This window comes from Teleopsis dalmanni, chromosome 1 (genome assembly GCF_002237135.1).
Source record: "Teleopsis dalmanni isolate 2A chromosome 1, ASM223713v2, whole genome shotgun sequence".
Lineage (NCBI taxonomy): Eukaryota > Metazoa > Arthropoda > Insecta > Diptera > Diopsidae > Teleopsis > Teleopsis dalmanni.
The window spans coordinates 26,665,964-26,686,019 of NC_051846.1; the positions used below are offsets into that span (position 1 = coordinate 26,665,964).

The following is a 20,056-nucleotide window of genomic DNA, read 5'->3' on the forward strand; positions in this document are numbered from 1 at the left end:
ATAAATTTGTTGTTAATAAGTAAAAGAGTGTATTTATTTTTTAAACAATTATCTCATTTAAATTAGTTCATCAAATTAAAGTAAATTAATATACAAGTATATATTCACATTATTTTCAAGAACTTAAATTTAATTATATTAAATGATAGTAGTTGTACAATATACAATGTATTTGATTTTTTTCTCAATCATTTCTCAAAATTGTAATTAATAGTACAAACGTTTAACATTTTTAAACAATTTGTAGTGTGATTAAATTAATGTCTATTAATTAAAACACAAATAAAACAGAAAAGTTCAAAGCTTTGAACTCAAACATTCAAACTGCACTAAAACCTCTAAAACATGAACTATAAAAAACATCAACAAACTGATAATAAAAAATAATATTTAACAAATTAATCATCACAATGTTTATAAACAAATTATTTTCTCAGTGGAAAACGCGCCAACAGCACTGATTTTTGAGAACTGAACAGCAACTGATGACGTCTGCTTGAGAAGTTTTTTTTCTGTTGTAGATGTATCTTAGCACGATTCACAAAAAACTCAAAATTTACGTTTTTGCAGAGGTTACTACATACTTGCAAAATTTCTGGGTTTTGTTATCTTTGGGAATTTCTTATGCTCATAGCTCTATCTATATAGGCAAGAAGCAAAAGCGAACTATGTCTGAGATGCTCAAAGTCTAGAGAGATCATCGCGAACTCAGTACGATCGCGTTGGTTGGCCGGTACGGTTTGTGTGTGCTACGCGAACGGAACACAGAAAGTGCCAATGGATAATATACCTATATAGTATACACTAAACAGAAAGCTCGATTATGTTAAGCAAAAATTAAGCCAACTGCCACAAAAGAGAAAAAAATATTATTTTTTTTTTATTTAAAATTACGAAAAAAATACAATTTTTGCACTTCAAATTGAGTAGTAAAAAAATAAAAAAATAATAAAATAGTGAAAGAAATTTATATGAAGAAAAATTGTAGGTTGTGTTAATGACAGGCTATAAAACATAAAAAAAAAATATAAAAATGCATAAAACGAATTGTAATACATTTGCACTTATTTTTGGGGTCATATTTTGTATATTTGGCACACTTTTCGTCAACGTTAATGCCGAGCAAACAGCACCAGTAACTGCAGCCCCACATTCCGCCTATGATAATCGGGGCCATCGCAATGGTGTTACGAATCGTTGGAATCGGGTGTGTGAATAAAATAATTCTATCTTTATAATTTAAGATATCAATGATATTTACATGAGTCTTACATATATATATATATACAGAAAATGTATTATATAAAAAACTCAATAGTTGCACGTTTAAAATAAGAAAAAAGTGGTACAATAAATTATTATTATTTATATTGAAAAAAAATTGTTATGAAAAACCTAATTGACATGTAATATCTTGCAGTTATAAATAAATTATTTTCAACTTTTTATAGTAAACAATAATTTTAATTGAAATTTTTTGAGGAAAAAATTACCCGCCAAAATGGCAGCACATTCCATTGAGATATTTGCTTCGGGTGCAGGCTATGTTTATTATAAATTATATATAGTCTCAAGTTTATAGTAGAAAATTACTGAATTCATTAACAGACTACAAGTTCAATGTTCTACAGCAAAAACGATTTTGATTTATTTTTATATTTTTTACTTTTAAATTGTAAATGCAGGTCTAGCTATTTTTTGCAGATATTTTATTTTCTCTGCTATTCGTTCCCTACATTAAGGTTAGAATGAACTTGAACTGTTTAAGTGGTTAATACCTGTTTTGCAGGATTTATTTCTTTTATTTAAAAAAACAAAAAAAAAAATAATATAAATACAAAAATATGCAAATAAGTCAATTTATTTTTGTGATCTGTTTTCAATAAAATACAGCTAAGTCCAAGCACAATGGCACCTCACATCTGCGAGTACAAAGAGGTTTTAGATGGTCTTCACGATCGCGTCGGTATTTTAGCAACAATTGATGAGGACTTACGGAGTCGCCTAGAGAAAATTGACCAAAAGTGAGTAATTTTATGCAATAAGTACACAATAATTTAAAAATACATACCACAAAAAAAAAGAAATAAGTAAATATGAAGAAAAAATTATTAAGAAAACCTTTTGAAGTAAATCAACCTCAACACAAATTTTTATTGCTAAATACTTATTAAATGCTTAATAAATATTTAAAGATTTTTGAAAACATCTTCGAACTTGTTTGCCGCTTCGTACAGGTTTTTCAGCGGCCAGTATTTTAAATTCTTCAAAATGATTTGTCTGGTTTTTTTTTTATAATTCAAAAGTACCGGAAAAAAATCTTAACTGCTGGCCTCAGTAATACATATATATTGACAAATAAAATAAACAAAAACAGATAAAATTAAAAAAACTCATAAAAAGGTAATTTAAGTTTAAAAGTTGCCGATTACTACTAGAGATGAGAATAAATATAATTACCTATTGTCGCGTGATAAAATAAATAATTATTGGGTAATTAGTAATTAACTTTGTTTGCGGTTAGTCAAAAGTAAGACAAAACGTGGATTAAATTTTTAAGAAAATTTTTTTGTTTTTTTTATTGGTTTTAATTCTTGATAAATATTTCCTTGATATCTCATAGTTATTTTGAGTATCTGCCAAAAATTTCAAGCTTGATGGCATAATTTTCTGACACCTTTTAACATTTTAGAGTTTATCTTAATGAATGTTTTAGTGATTATAAATATTAATAAAAAAAAAAAAATCAGTACAATAAAAAGTACTTTTTATAGTACGAGTACTTTATGTGTTTTATATATATAAAATAAAAACATGGTCATATATAAATGCAATTAATAGCTTAAATATATTTATATATAATAGAAAGTGCTGAATTCTGAATTTTTGCTGTTTGATAAAAGTTTATCTTCTTCGTAGTTCAGATTAAAGAACACTATATTAGTGTTCAGTGTTATACATTATACTTAATCATTATTTACGGCACTATAATATGTACTCTATTCGAAAGTTTCAAAAAGCAAGCATCTTGTTTTTTTTTGCCAAGCTTCGGAGCTATCGAATACACCTAATATGGATAATATATAATCATTAAAACTGTTAAAATTGTGAGAAATTATTACAAAATTAGTCAACCGCAATGTAACTAATAAGTTTGCTGCAATGTAAGTAAAAAGTTTGGATATTATCGTAAACATTATTATCAACCTTAGTGCAGTATGGGCAAAACATTGAAAGAATTTGAAGAGACTGTATAAGAAAAAATTATGCTACGGTGTAAATATCATCAAAAGTCAGACTTGGTTAAGAATATTGTAGTTGTTAGTGAAAGTGTAGAGGAAGAACTCAATTTATTCATTTCAGGCACGCACAGCCTATCTTGAGGAATATTATCGGTCAGTTTACATTTGGATTAGCATCTTCGTTCTTTTAATATTCAGCTAACATAAGAACTAAAGTAGGATAAGTAAATTGTGTGTTCCGATAATAGCATTTGAATGATGATTCTTCGCATCGAATATGTGACATACTCTTTTACTAATTATCATAACAATTTATAATTATCGAAATTTGAATCCCTGAACATATTTATGCTATATACATACGAAACACATGTGTTTTTAACAGGATTATGTCAGAAAGTTACATTCTCCAACATCTGAAACAGTAATAAGTTGCCTTGTAGCAACTACTCATTAAATATAATCGGTTAGTTTTTGATACGCTTCTATAGATTTCGTTACGAGCGAATATTTTGATAGTATCAGGTTGTTGATTTAGCGTTCAACATTCTTCGAAAAGATCTTAGCTTTCCACCACTCTAAAGTAATGGAGTAGATATTCATTTTATTAACGGATTAATCTCTACAAATACTGATATCCGGTTTTAGTCACCGGATGATTAAGTCATCGCCTTTATTTGGTAACAAACTCTTTTCATTAGGTGTATTAGTTTACACCTAAATTTAAGAAAAAATTATCAAAATATTTTGCCCTGAAATTGAAGAAATGCACCTTGAGCACAGCTGGTTGAAAAGGACTATACCAAAACAAGTCATTGTTATACTCGGAACTTTATTGCTTGAGAAATTTTTCGAACATATGCTCATCAATATATAATTGATGACGTGAATAGGCAACACAGCATATAATATGATGCGATTGAACATAAATGGACTTTTATGTGGGATTAAACAAAGGACCACTGGATTATGTGGGATCGTGATAATAAAGACAATTTTTAAAGTATTCATGTTTTGAAAGCAAGCAATTGTCAAATTACTGCCGAGGTATTGCTAGTTATAAACCCAAAAATTATTATAAATTATATTTAAAAGGTTCAGTACTATAAGATGTCAAGTGGAAAACACGTTGGTAATATTGTATTCCAAACCTATTAAAAAGAGCCAAATAAGTTAATAAAATAAAAATTTGATTAAAATTTCAATCACCACTGTGAATTAGGTACCTTCTCTTTTGGAAACACAAATTGAAAACCCCATTCATTGTGAATAAACACACCGAAATCATTTTACAATAACAGAAATATGCTGTGTGAATAAATGTTTACATGTTTACAGTATCTCCTTTATTCAAAATTCTTAGGAATAACAACCTAAAGAAAACTCCCAAAATATAGGTGACTCAACCGGCTAAAAACTTCATGTACATAATATATTTGTTATAAATTTCTGTGCAATATAAAAAATTTAAAATGAAGTAAAATATAGTTAGTAATTTTACAAGCTTTAGGAGATCCAGCAACCTCATGTCTATCTGGCATTACAAATGTTTATATTAATACAATATCGACCCTAAATCGACTGGTAAATTCGATTCTAGGTTAACCTTAGGGTACGTATGTATAGAGTTTTAAAAATCAATAATGCGTTTAAATGGCATTATTATGTTGGAATCAAGCACTTTTGAACTTTATAATTTGATTGTATTTTTAGTTCAAAGAAAACGAAAGTGGAATAAAGTGTTTTTTCAAGCTTAAATCTCTACAATAAAATAATTCACAATTTGCAGCCACATTTAATGATCCTCTATTTATTCTACGATTATCTGATATCAGAGCACTTTACATTTGTTATCGGAACCACTCTTGGAACAATCCAAGAGTTAATTCGTTTCTTCGGATTAGGCTTGTCATTTTATAATATGGATCGAATAATAATCGCTTAACATCCACAGATATGATGCAGTATTTACACTTGAAGGTGTGATGAAGGTGTCTTTACTACTTTGAAAATGCTAAAAGTTTGACAGAAACTGTCAATTCAAATCACATCAATATCAGATGTTGATATGGGTAATATCTGGTTTTACAATACCATATTTTTTAGTAGATACAATCTTCATTGTGTTTGTTAAGCGAGAAATTGTCATTTTTGGCGAATTGTGTATTACTGGTTTTTTTTGGTGTTATTACGAAACATATTTTTGCAGATTCTCAAAATGTTGGCTCATTGAGAGCCAATGTTTGTCAAACATAGTTTAGTTATTGCCAGCTATATGCTGGCAAATGATCGAAAATTATCCTGAAACAATACATTTGAGAGATGTTGTAATTCACATTCAATAGTAAAGCCAAACAATATATTAAAATAAAAGTTATTTCGAAGTCTTGACCACAAGTGCATATCATTTATGTTTACTTTTCAAAGCAATAACAAAATGGAAGTCCTGTACTAGAAGGCACCCCTCTTAATGGATGAGATCAAAATATTTAATTAGAAACAACACTTTTTCTAATAAATTATTTAAGAAAATATCATTAAAATTATTGTTCGTTTAAACTAGAGTATTTTTCCATTTTTCTGCCAACTTATGTGTTTCTCGCTACAAAAAAACTAAAACCTCCAAAACTTTTAAGTCAAAATTAGTCAATCCAATTTTTTATGAGTTTAATTATAGAGAATTGAATTTGAGCAGATTTTGCATTAAGCAAAATATATGGTATATGAAAGTGGAATGGTTTGGTCTGTACGACGTGGAAGTTAAAACTTCCTACCACTAGTGAGATAGTTTTTTGACAAGTACAGTAATATGTGACCGTCAGGATGGGAAATTATGGAATTGTGTATAGTTGCATTTTCTAATTTTTTTTCGGTTATAGCTCTCTCCAAAAGAATAAGTTGCAATGACATTTTTTGATATATTGGAAATTTCTACCTCTGGAAACAATTTTGTAATGTTTATATAAGACAGCAGTCAGAGGAACTTCAAAATGATAAATATGTATTTGACACTAACTGATTATATTTTATATGTGAGTGATGCCATCCTCTATTAAATATCAGTTATGAAATTATACAGTCAACATTATTTTTAATACAGTAATGGCAAGAAGAAAATGAAAAAATTTTTAAAGTTCAATTATTTGCCAGTGGATATATTTCTCTAATGGACAGCTTTATTTAAAACATATTTTGTTTATAACCTTCGAACATATTTAAAGTTTAATTTAAATATTGTAAATTAGTATTACAACTTATAGAATAAAGTTTTGAACTCTTACTGAGACAAATTAGTATTAGTAATCGGTTTATGTTTAGTTACGCCTAGAAATTTTGATTATAATTTCTATGACGTCAACACAACTAAACTATTAATATTGTTTAAATAATAAATATAAAAATAAGTATTAAAATGTATTTACTCCCCTCCTCTAATAGTCAAAACAAATTTATTAAATAAAGAATAAATTTATGTTAATAGCTTGAAATTCTGGTTTCTTTGATCTTTTAAATTACGGATATATATAGTATAAGTATCAATAGCTTAGGTTTATTTTATTAAATATTAACATATATATTCTTGATCAGTGTGATGTAGAAAATTATTTTGTGATGCCCATCTGTTTATGTATTAGTATTGAGATAATGAAAACATAATTTTATTCATAAAGAGAGGTGGATAGTAATAAAAATAACAATGAAAATTTTGTTAATTAATTATGTATTTGGATTTTAAATGATAAAATTTTTGTTTGCTATTTTTATTACTAGATACCTTTTTTTATTCAGCAGTTTCCTCATGTTTGACTTTAATACATTTAATAGTTTAAAGCACTATAAAAATATTTAGACTATGTTTATCACCAAATATTAAAATTTTAAATTTATTATAAGTTTATTTGATATAGTACATACATACTATTTAAAATTAATATAAATGATTTTGATTAGTAAAACTTAAAGGAATCATTTTTCTTGGCATTAAATGACTTATTGCACTTTAAAGATAAACTTGATTGTAGAAAATCCTTACATTTATATTCAGAAGACATAATATTTTCATTTAGTTCAACAGTTGAGAATAATACTTGCTGTGAATAATATTATCTATAAGATTTACTTTTATTATGACAAACACGTATCCTATTTCAGAGAATTACTCATAAACTTGTCGTCTGAACCTGCAATCACTCGATAATAATTTAAGTTATACTATATAGTCTAGGTTTGATTTTACAAGGTTTATTGAACTCTTGTAAAATGCAATATAAATTTTTGGTTTTTATTTTTAATATATTTAAATAATTTTAAAGTTTAATGTATAATATATATATTTTAAAGCTTAAACGGACTTTAAAAAACTCTCAGCTTATTAAAAACTTGAACTAAAAACAACGGAATAGAACTCTATGGTTTATCTAGTTGCTCTTTTGCTCAATCATTTTGATGTGAGAGCAAAGCAACCTGCTCGAAAATGAGCGATCATATAGTGTTCGATCGCAGAGCAGATTAGCTTATTGCAAGTTTTGGATCCCGCTGTGAACTTTATTTGTTTTTTTAAATTATTTCAATAAAATTCGATATGAGAGCTTTATGGAAAATATTCATTGACGCTTAAAAAAAGATTGACATTGATATATTCCATTTCATACTAGATTAGATTAGATTTATGAATTACTCAGTGGTTGGCTTTGAATATTTTAGTATACGTAGGGTTTTATTGACAAATGCCAAAATATAAAAGTCGATGGCTATAAATTATTCATTTGTTGATCTGTTAGAAATTCTTACCTAATTATTCGCCACCTTTGTATATTCTTCCTATATATCAAACTCTTATTAGATCAAAAATAAGTACAATTATAACAAATGCTATATCATATAAATAAAGATACTTTCATGCGTGATTTGAGGTACATGTAAAAAACCGATAAATCTTTGATAGATTTTCTTATATTTCATTCTATTAAAAACATATGATTCCATGCAACTTTTAGTTAATAATTATAGCCGCAATTTTTATTTCAGAGTAGCACAAAAATACTCGCAACTTACGAAAGAAAACATTTGAAGCAACAACAATGCTCTTAAAATATTCAGAATTGGTTTTTACTCGCAAAAAGTTTCACATCTTAAGTTTTAGTGCAGCCAAATTCAAAAATCAGTCTTTTGTGAATGTTCACTGGAAATATGTTGTAAAATTCTAGTCATCCGTTAAAATCATATGACCATTTCATTTACTAAGAAATTGAAATACATAAATAAATTAGATAATTTTTATATATACATATTTATAGGATAAAAATGCTTACAACTGCACTTCTAATATTTATTTTGTTTTTTTTTATTTAAATTAATAAATTTTTAGTATTTACAATTTTTATATTTCATATTGTAAAACGCAACAAAAAATACATAAAAAACACATTTATCATGTTTTAAAAGTGATGCCAATATCTTTCAACCAGACTTAATGCTGTTTTTTTACAACTCTGAAAGAAAAAACTACGGCTAATAATAAAGTTTTAATAGAATGCACTTCTAAATCGATTCATTGTCGTAAGATGCAATTTAAATAATGTTGAACGCGACAATTTTATTATTAGTTTTTAAAATAAATACCATATATCATTTTTAAAATATATATAAAACTTATTGCAACAACAATTTTTAATGTGTCAATTTAAATTAAAGGCTGTAAACATATATATAAAGAATAATTTTACATTATCCAAATAAAGTGTTCAACAATGAATAATAATAATCTTACATGTCATACATAAAAGGCATGTAAGATCGAGTCATTTTTTAAACCCACCTACATAAATCTCGAAGTACATCAGATACTTATATGGTAGCAAAATAAAAACTTATTTATGCGTTAATAAAGAAAATAAATTTTCATATTATTTTATGACCTAGAAATTAATAATTAATAACAATTATTACTTAATAAGTGGACATATTTTTTTTAGGGTATGACTTTTTGCCCTCATAATTAAATAATAGTTAAAATTTTATTTTTTTTAAAAATTCTGAATATATTTTAATAGTGATTTCAATAACTTTTTCTTTTTTTTTTTTTTAATTTATTAATTATTCCAAGAAATTTTTTCAAATGAATTTATTTTTATTTGTTTTATTTTGTTTGACAATATGTTCCGATATTTAAATGATTTCCACTTAAATACTTATTTTTATTTGCATAAAACTGTTCCTGATAACATTGTTTACTTCTTGTTAAAAGTTTTTATACCAAATAACACAAAAAAAGCTCTTTTAACTCTTTATTTTCTTGTATGAATAATTTTTGCAATACACGGCACGGGCATATGACTAATCTAAAGTCTCTTGACTTTACGATGACGCTTATGAACTTTTTAATGATAATAATGCTTATAAAGATAATGGTAGTTTTGTATCGTTTATTTTTATTTTTTTTTTCATTTATTATTATTATTTTTGGAATTTACTGCAATACGCAGTTTAATGATTAATATAATAAAGAATACACTAGCTACAATTCTAGCTGTACGTATGATAGAGCTAAATGCATTAAAAAATATTTTTTAATTATACTAATTAATAATATTACCTAAAGCATATAAAGTATTTATTAAATTACTTTGAAAATTATTATGTATTATAAAATTGTTTTAGTTTTTTAAAAATATAATAGTTTGCGCAAAGATCGGCTATAGTCAGCATATTGATCATTTCTCCTTAACTAGATATTTGCTTCTATATTCGAGCCAAATTACTCTATTGAGCCAACTTATTAAGATTTGGGATCACATATCATTGACTTATGACATGACACGTTATTTGGATAGACGATTATTTTTTTGTCTTCAAAATATAAAAGTCATAACCTTTTTGACCGTTTGTTGCATTTTTGATCGCCTTGATTGCATTTCAACCATTGCTGATTTATCGGTTGTGATGATAATCGTTAAAGGCTTATGACAATTGTTCTGATTAGTGGTATAACTGAGGGGATTATGTTTTGTTAAAAAGGTTTACATTACTTTTGATTTTATAAATGTAATATTAAAATGCATAGACAACTAATAAAATCCATCAAAAAATACAAGAAACTGTGTACGCCCAATAATCTTATCATAACTTTTAAGATACTGCTATATAGGATTGTAGTCTTACTATCACTTATGTACGCATCGGAGACTTGAGTTCGCAGTAACAAACACTATGGGTTTGATGGGAACAATGCCCAGAGTTTGGATGATCATATCTATGAAGAAATGTGGACACTGTGTAGAGGTGCTTCTGAAGACGATGCTTTAAGGAATTGTTTGTGATCTACTTTGTAGCAGATTCAAGTATAGTGTAACAATAAAGTTCTATAAACTCAAGTGAGATGTAAGATTTAGGAAAATAGCACACACAAGGGTGCTCGCAGAATATAACTGCATAATATTGGTTCGTAACTGAAATCGATAGAAAGATTTGTTGAGAGCAATTAATAGCAGGAACTGAATTTTGAGATAAAAATATTGAGATAAATTTTATTGATTAGTTGGATTAGCAGATCCAAGTATAGTGTAATAAAGTTCTATAAACTCAAGTGAGGTGTAAGATTTAGGAAAATAGCACACACATGGGTGCTCGCAGAATATAACTGCATAATATTGGTTCGTAACTAAAATCGATAGAAAGATTTGTTGAGAGAAATTAGTAGCAGGAGCTGAATTTTGAGATATTTCGGATTTAATTTTGTAAATAAAAATAGTAGTGGTTTTATGATCCCTTAATCATCCGCCATACAATTGTGATAGTGGATCGTTTGTGATTAACAAAACCGTTTAAGAGTGGGATAACGGGAGCCTTATATATTCTTATATTCCTAACATTAACAATTTTTTAATAGAACGTGCTATTATTGAAATCTATTACACAATGCCTACAAAAGGCAACACAAAAATACATTCATTTATCCGTTAATAAATAACTTATAGTCATAAATCCTGGATTATCAAGTCCTACTTAATCCGAACCTGCAAGATTTTTATAAGTTGGCTACTATAAATAAAACAACACTTGACGGACTTCTTAACTAACCGATTTGTCGATTAGAAAACTATTGAAAATTGCAGAGGATGGTACGCTAATTCATTTTATAGCTCTTGAACCTTTTTATAAGATATCTACTTGTCAGACTACATTAATACTTAAAAATATTGAATATAAATTTTTTGGGAATGTTGTGGCCAATATCAAAAATCTAAGACAATTCAAAGAGCTCATTCGAGTCATAGATATAGATATAGAGACATAGACATAGATAATATCAACAGATTGTTTGGTCATGTGTTAACTACAACCTCTTTAAGATGGGATTTTTAGATTCATGTGTTAACTACAACCTCTTTAAGATGGGATTGTAAGATATTGATACCTGTAGATTGACACTTGCTACTGACTTTTGGTTATCAAAAAACGAGTATAATAATTTTATTTGACTTTAATTATACCGAATAATGTTTGTTTTCACAAACCGAGAGATATTTTTAGATTCGTCAAAAAGTGTGAATACTACATGCAAATCATGTTAAATGCAGTGTCAAACATCCGTCCATTTAATGTATTTCTGTCTGGGAATTGCCAGAAAATGAGTTAAGTACTCACATTCACCTTTCATTTCATCGTATGAAGGGTGTTATCTTTAACCGAAAGATATTGTATGGTTTATCAGTACCGTGAAATTCTATATTTTACCTTAGAAGGCTCTCTCGAACTATACCATTCTCCCTACTATCAGATAAGAGTTGGTAGTCAACATGTTAAAAAATTTTGTAAAATTTAGTAGTACTTCTTAAGTTGATAAAAATATTGATGACATTATCAATTGCCGTTGACTGTATTTTTTTATAGTGAGCCTTGGGAGTCATAGATGGTTGGTTTAATAAATAAAAAATTTTAAAATTTATTGTAATCGTAAATCAAAACTCTCATAGGCAACAATAATAAAAGTATGATTTCAAATTTTATTTTAATTTTAAATTATTTTGAATACATATTTCTATTTCTGCTATAATTGATTGTACGCCATAAATACCGCATTAAATTTTTCAGTACCAGACAACAATATAACAAATTAGTGGGGCGATCGATAATTAAAAAGTTAAATATAAATAACATTACAAAACCGAACATCTGCGGTTGGCATATTATAGCTTATATTAGCACATGTACAATGACACTGTATCCACGAGTATATCACCATATCGAGTGGGCACATGTTTACTTCTCCATATGAAATGCGAATGACCCATTTCAAAAGCTGTGAAATAATTCATTTTAAATGTACTTCTATAGAAATACAAATACTTTCATCATTTAGTATTTGAAAAATAAGTAATGAAAAAAAAAAAAATAATGGTAATAAAATCAATTGACTGAAGCATTAAATAGTATTATTATGTACCATAAAACCGAAAAGACTTGGGCTAATAAAATTTATTACGTCAAGATTTGTGATCGGCTTTTCATATTTAGATAAAGACATTCGTACTCGTAATAAAAGATTAATTGCCTTAAGTTTTTCTTATCAGAGTGACGTACGTATTGCGTTCTATTTCAGTTCTCCAAGCGTTGTGTGAGGCATAAGTCTTCAGACGAAACTCATCCATCGAAATAAATCGAATGAATTTGTTCACGACCTTCACGACGAGTAAACCGAAAACATCGCGCTTCGCATAATTAACAGTTTTATTGAGGCGTCGAAAACAAAACGTTAAAAAATGTTAAATAATTTTAAAGTAGTCAAATAGTAAAAAATAAATACATAAAAATGAATTAATACAATGTAGTAAAAAAAGATATCAAACGAGTCCAAAATCTTTTTTTATTATTATGTGTCTATATGGCAGTTATTGATATATAATAATATAATTACGCATTTATGTGGGTGTGTGTTTATGTTGGTATTAATAATGAATAAAATACTTAAGTTATTTATACTTCAGAGGTAGTTTATATAATCCATGTGGGGGAAGTCCCCGAGATGAATAATTCAAATAGTTGTGACAATTGTCATATGTTTAAAATTCAATAAATATTTCAATGATTTTGATTTATAGTTAGTATTAAACGATTACGACAACATTTCGATTTGATTTATTTTGTCTTGATCTGAGCAAAAATCATAAGTACGAATATAATGCCTTCAGAATGGTTCTACATAAAATTGAAGTTTAAAGTAATGAACATAAACTGTCTTTCACAAAGCTGTCTTTCACAGCTTTTTCTAATTACAATAGTAAAAACAAAAGTTTTTAAAATAGTATTTATGAGGTAGCCATCTTGTTCCAACAATATACACGACTAAAGTGGATCCATCACTCCTTCACCCCTGTACTTCTTTACTATATTTCAACTAATAGTAATGGACCTTTAGCGTTGGAAGTGACAGTATGATTATGCTACGTGCCGAAAAAAATACCAATAAATTATGCTTCGTTGAGATTTTGAAACTGTTGTAATATAGTAAATACTCGTTTTTTCGGATAATGATTTTGCGGCTCTACCAATCACAGCGATTAGGATTAACATACGAGCTTTTAACTTCACAATAATGAAAACTCAACTTAGTGAGTTTTCACTCAAGCAAGTGGAATTCTTAAAGAACGTTCACAACAAAATTGATAAAACTCCAAGTTCGAACAAATCAAGTACGGCTTTAAGTCACTTGGTAATGAACACTAACTCTGAGCTACAAATTTGGCAGGATACGAGTTCAACCCTTGCTAACATACTTGCAGTGCAAAAAAATTATTTGCGAACAATTAAATATAAAAAATAATTTCAAAAAGAAAAAAATCACTGATAATGTGCATTTGGCAATACTTGAAATAGCTGTATGCTCAACTGAGAATTCAATAATTAAAAATAATAAAATTTTGTTGTTGTAATTCACTACTCTTCAAAATATATCTCTATTAAAAACTCAACCATGAAATATAATGGACTTGATTTTGCTTTAATTTTGCTTCACTGAGACACTTCAGTAGATCTGATATTTTGATACATTTTTACTCAAAAAGGATATATAGAGTATTATTCTTAAAAGTTTTTGAATTTTAATTTGTAAGTACCCAAGTAAATTTTTAATTAAAGATCTGGTTATTGATATAAAAATAAGTTATAAAACAAAGAAAATTTATTTAAAATTTTGTTACATTTTTACAAAAATACTCAATTAGTGAATCAAGTGGTGATGATTATTTACCCTATGGTTGACCGTATCTTCATAAATGGAATACAGGGTTTGTAAACGATAGTGCGAAATAGCGAACACTATATTGGCTAGTTCGTAGCCTACAGCAAATTCCATCCAAAATTTAGAGTGAATTAGCGATGATCAGAAATATTAATAAATTTTCATTGAAATTCATGGTAATTGAAAACAGCTTCTCAAAAATATCCCAAAGTTGTATGATGTTTAATAATCTAAGATTTAGTTTACATCTTAAAGTATGTGGATTTTTTGAAAAAAGGTATTCGTAATAATGCCATCTATTGGCAATTACATGCACCGATCAATTGGCATCTTTTATTATTTATTTGATTTGGTACTTCCCTGAAAAATGCGTTTATGATGGAAGAGATCAGACCAACCAAAAAACATTGCTAAGAGAAGTCGTCTCTTCGAATTGGCAGGAATAATATCCCTGTTTTAACTTTGTGTGCTCTTATACGCACAAGACATCTTAGTAGGAGGATGTATCCTCTTTTTTTGTCATTAATTTAGCTCCGCACAGTTGAAGTTTAATTATCTGCTATTTTTGCGAGGATTGACGTATTCGAGTTGAAGTTTGCTGAGTTTGCAACAAACCTTCGAAATGTAATTTTTATGAAGTGGTAGTAAAACAGTACGTTAAGTACTTTATTCAATCCTAATTATTTTTCCAACTGCTATGTATGAACGTATATATTCATTAATTGTTCTGTGACTGAGTTCAACAGTTTAGATAGCTTGAAAGTGATAAGTTGTTGATATTGCTTTAAAATATTATTCATAATAAAAATTTTTTAAAATTATTTAAACAATATTTTAAATAAATATTCAAATATATTTCTTTTTTAAATTGGTATATACTTCTTTTTATCTCTTGCAGATTAAACAAAATTGATGACAGCAATACGGGTCGCTTGGAATCAATGAGTGCACAACAAATGGATTTCTTGAAACGTTTGGACTCATTGGAATTGATAGAACGCATGACAAAACGTGATGTTGAAGAATTGAAAGGTGATAACTTTCCTAAACGAAAAAGAAACAATCGCAATTCATTTGAAGGGCATGTTGGTAAAAAAAGTTGGTGTCGGTTTGAAATTTTTAAATTGGCTTAACTAATTAAAATGTAATAAATTAAAAAGTAAAAATATTTGAAAAACGATTGATGCATACATAGCATAATTAACCTTAACACTAATATTCTATAAAATATTTCTAACGCAATTCTATAAATTCTGTAAAAAAAAAAAAATATTGAACGTGCTTTAGTAAATTATGTTTTATTCTAGAAGAGATTGTTAAGTCTCGCGAGACACGTCAAGTAAGTGCAGGTGCACAAGATGATCAAGTTGATCCATTATACAAGAGACCGACGTTAACCGATTCTCAAAAATTGGATGCAATCGCAACATTATTAACAGAAACGACACGTAAAGTACAGTCATTACGAAATGAATTGGTTTCAAACATCACCAGTTTAAGTCAAACCACGAGGTAAGTCATCATATGCAGCCAGCCATTTGAAATATTTTAATATCTAATTCCGGTAGAGATATGTGCATCTATTTTTATGATTTAACTAAAATTTATTTACGTACACGTTAATCAATTTATTCCACATTTGTGCATTGTATAGTAAAAAATGTATAATTTGAATTACTGACTTTTTGAAGCCTTCGTTAATCGACGACTCTGCATTTTAGCTTTAATTTATGCAGCGGTAAGATCAGTGGCGACTCTTGCTGCCAATCACCTTCTTTTTTAGTTTAACCAAGTGTTGATATGTCTTGACAGTTGATGCAGCACCTTAAGAACCTTCATTAATAATTATCGCTTCTCATCAATTTTATGCGTTAATCTATGTAAATTCACTTAGGTTGAGTAATTGTTGGATATTATTCAATTTTCTGCTGCTCCAAATATGTAAACATATTTGCACATCATTAGATCCATAATAGATATAAAAATGAAAAATGTTATTAGCGTCGAATATTAAAAATATGAGTCACATTGCATTTGGTTCAATAGTAACACAAGGTTGAAATGCATAATTTTTATGGTGGTGTCATGAAGGAGAAATAAGCCTAGCCTCTTTACAAAAATTTGCGACAACTGAATAAGTTTCTCTGTTAATTAATTTAGTTTAAGAAATAATTTTAAAATCCGAAAAGGTATGAGTAATTGGTGCATTGGTAAATCTCTTACCATTATCCAAAGAAGCCATATGTATCTCATATAGTCCTATATCACGGAGTAATATTTATTTAAAGGTTTGTGTGGAATAAACACCTAAATAATATAATCAACAGTACACTCCGAAAAATATGTGCTAACCACATACAAATTGAATTGACCTAATCATTTTGTTAGAAAAATGTTAGCTCATGTGGTAAAGAAGATATAAAAACCCACATGCGATATGGTTGAATCAACGTGATAAGTCGAGTAAGAATATTTTGACCTGAGATTTAGTTAAAATCTAATTAAACCAATCAAATTATTTTTTTGAGTGTGTAGAAGAAATAAGTTCAAAATTAACCATTCATATTAAACTATCACCATTGTCCTATATGAAGTTATCATAGTCAAAAATCAACTAGATAAGTTATCTAAGACCACTTAATTAAATTCAGAAACTGGTGCGCTTAAGCATAATGGATGTACAGATATACCGATGCGCTCCGGCTATCAAACGTTCTCTACTAAAATGAGAGTGAATTAACATTTAAAAATATGAATTAGCATTTAAAAATAATCTAGAGAAATCTAACTATTCATATCTTAAATATTGTAGATAAGGTCAACCTTTCTGCTAGAAACTTTATTAAAAATTTTTAAAAAAAAAAATTAATTTAAAAATGGCACTTTTATTCACCTAGAATATATACAGTCTAATTTGATCTGATCAGTCTAAATAAAAATACAAAGCGTTTACTACTTTGATTATTTTTCTGCTTATTCAAAAAAGGTCTGGTATATGGACAACGAATTTAACGAAATATTTGTAATTCTTATTGGGTTGAATTGTATTTAGTAGAACGGTCGAAGCTTTTGGATGTCCAGGATGGTATTGAAACGATTCTTCTTTATTGTTAACTCAGTTAATAATTTAGAAGCTTATGAATTTTGTGAATAATAATAAATGTCTTCCTAAAAATTTACATATTTTGGAGTACAACGAATTCTGACCTATAATCTTTGTAGTATTCTAGTATAATATTTTGCCCTTATAGTCAGTAAACAGTATTTGAAACGAAGAAATCGATAAACATGGTTATGACTTTTCTCCATTAAAAGCAAAATTTTCCTATGGTACCATAACGCACTATTATTTGAGCTCAAATTGGCGCTCATGAGTACAAGGCCGCCACTCCAACCTAACCCGATCTCTACTAAAAGCGTAATTTTGTTTCTTTTGCTTTCTTTTTTGTTGACTTCCATACCGGGCTTTGATGCATTATTTTCAGCTCATATTGGAAATTCTACATTTTATTGATGGATCAAAATTTGAATTGAGTCTTGAACCACTCTATATTGTAATGTTGAGTCTTATAATCGTCAATCATCTAATTGCATTGTTTTTTTTATTGTCTCCATTATGTCAAACAAGAACTCAAAATAGAGTTCACTTCTCTAAATATATTTCGAAATATATATATTTTCAAATATATATATGTATATATGTATATATATTCATACATTTTTGTATGTAGTACTTACGAGTTCTATTCTATATCATATATTCTAAGAGTTTAGTTCTATGTGAAAATATATATAATATATTTAATATCTTTTATGGAGAGCATTTCGAACAACAAAATAACTTACGTCAAAATTAAATTTAATATTTGTTCTATAAATTATAAGTTCATTCCTATTCAGTTAAATAATCACATTGTATATAATATTATACATTTTTTTTATATTTTAAATATTTTTAGTCATTTACATAGACGCTTAAACGTCCTCCAGCGCCGTCAACAGAATGGTGTAGGCGTACATCAACAATACCTTCCACCAGTACAACCACCAGTATTCTATGCTCCTCCAAGTACTCCACAACCACTGATCACCAGTTGTGCACAGAATGCAGTCACTGACAATAGCATATTAAGACTACAGTTAACAGAAACATCCGTACCATTTTATGTACGCTGTGATGAGAGTTTCAAAAACGGCGGTTGGACTATAATATTTAATCGTTTCTTGGGTGACACGAGTTTTCAACGAGATTGGGCTGAATATAAAAGTGGTTTCGGAAATTTGGCTGGTGACTTCTTTATAGGCCTGGAGAAATTACATGCACTCACTTCATCTGCAGTTCATGAATTAGTCGTAATTCTGGAAGACTTTGCGAATGAGCAAGCCTATGCCAGATACAATCTTTTTGGAATTGGTAGTGAGGATGAAGGATATGCTTTAAATTTACTTGGAAACTATACAGGCACTGCTGGTGATTCACTTACATATCACGCTGGTTATAAGTTTTCAACTTACGATATGGATAACGATGGCTGCTTGGAATGTAATTGCGCGCAAGCGCATATGGGCGCTTGGTGGTATAATTGGTGCGAACAAAGGTAAGTTTTATTATATTTTTTAATACAAATGCATTCTCTTAATGTTATTATCGAATAAAATATAAATATTTTAAGCAATCTTTTCGGCAAGTACTACTTGGACAACTATAGCAGTGCGCCATCATTTCAAGGTATGTATTGGCATCATTTTCGTGGTCCCAATTACTCGCTACGTGCGGCAAGAATGATGATTCGTCCGGTGGCAGCAGGAGACGCGACTACTGAGAGGCGTTAATAAGCTTAATAAATTCACTCAAACTTGATCGCTTCAGGGACTTAATTCGATTGAATTCGAATATTTTCGCTCGTTTCTTATACTCACTGCTGAATAGAATTTGTGTTCAATACTTTTACTTTAGTCTCGTGTATGTGTACGAAATTATTTCGCCAAATCTTTTACATTTTGTAAAACGAAGTTAGTTTTTAACAATTTTACATTTAAATTTAACTTTGTTAATGCATTTAGAATCGATGTTTTTACTTAATAAAAAATATTTAAAAAATTGCCATAACAGAAAAAATGTTTGTTTTCGTTAAATTTTTATTTGAAAGTCTTTAAAGGTTACAGTTCAGCAAAATTTGCAAACGTATTTTTCACTTTCAAGAAGTGTGAATGAAGACAATCTCTGATAAGTTTTTAGAAATCGTCGTTATTAGTTTTTGGTATGGACAACACGCAATGTGACTAAGACTTTAATTGATTGTAAAGGTCAAAATAATACCGGATTTAATCTCACCTTTTTATATGCAATCAGTTTATTCATAGATATATTTTAAGATATCTTTTACTTTTACTTATCTTATTTCTTGCTAATCAACAGATTTAATCAACTAAACTACTTTTCTGAGTGTACTGATGTTGTATCTTACGTAAGTCGGATATTGTGATAAAAATAGGGTTACAATTTTTCACAAAATGTATTATCTTTAAAATAATTTATAGAAATGTGAAGATGTATATATAGATAGAGGCCAGA

General features: G+C 28.1%; 1 protein-coding gene across 3 annotated transcripts; it reads left to right on the forward strand.

Moving 5' to 3' along the window:
- The first annotated feature begins 938 nt into the window (after positions 1 to 938).
- On the forward strand, positions 939 to 19,545 carry LOC119673094 (angiopoietin-related protein 7-like). Of its 3 annotated transcripts, none has more exons than XM_038084320.1 (6): positions 939 to 1,207; positions 1,894 to 2,024; positions 15,380 to 15,579; positions 15,789 to 15,993; positions 18,441 to 19,079; positions 19,155 to 19,545. In XM_038084320.1, exons 1-6 carry the CDS (start codon positions 1,034 to 1,036, stop codon positions 19,312 to 19,314), a joined length of 1,509 nt encoding a protein of 502 aa, XP_037940248.1. In that variant the 5' UTR covers positions 939 to 1,033; the 3' UTR covers positions 19,315 to 19,545. The 3 variants fall into 3 exon arrangements, with proteins under 3 accessions (XP_037940248.1, XP_037940249.1, XP_037940250.1); XM_038084321.1 differs by having other exon boundaries at positions 15,380 to 15,570; XM_038084322.1 differs by having other exon boundaries at positions 940 to 1,207; positions 15,380 to 15,513; positions 19,155 to 19,543.
- Positions 19,546 to 20,056: the final 511 nt, after the last annotated feature.

Bases quoted from the DNA above. Each gene is read 5' to 3' on its own strand.
- LOC119673094 (XM_038084320.1), top strand. From the start codon at position 1,034: ATGCATAAAACGAATTGTAATACATTTGCACTTATTTTTGGGGTCATA. The intron at 2,025-15,379 runs GTGAGTAATTTT...TATCTCTTGCAG, and splicing joins CTAGAGAAAATTGACCAAAA to ATTAAACAAAATTGATGACA. The intron at 19,080-19,154 runs GTAAGTTTTATT...AAATATTTTAAG, and splicing joins TATAATTGGTGCGAACAAAG to CAATCTTTTCGGCAAGTACT.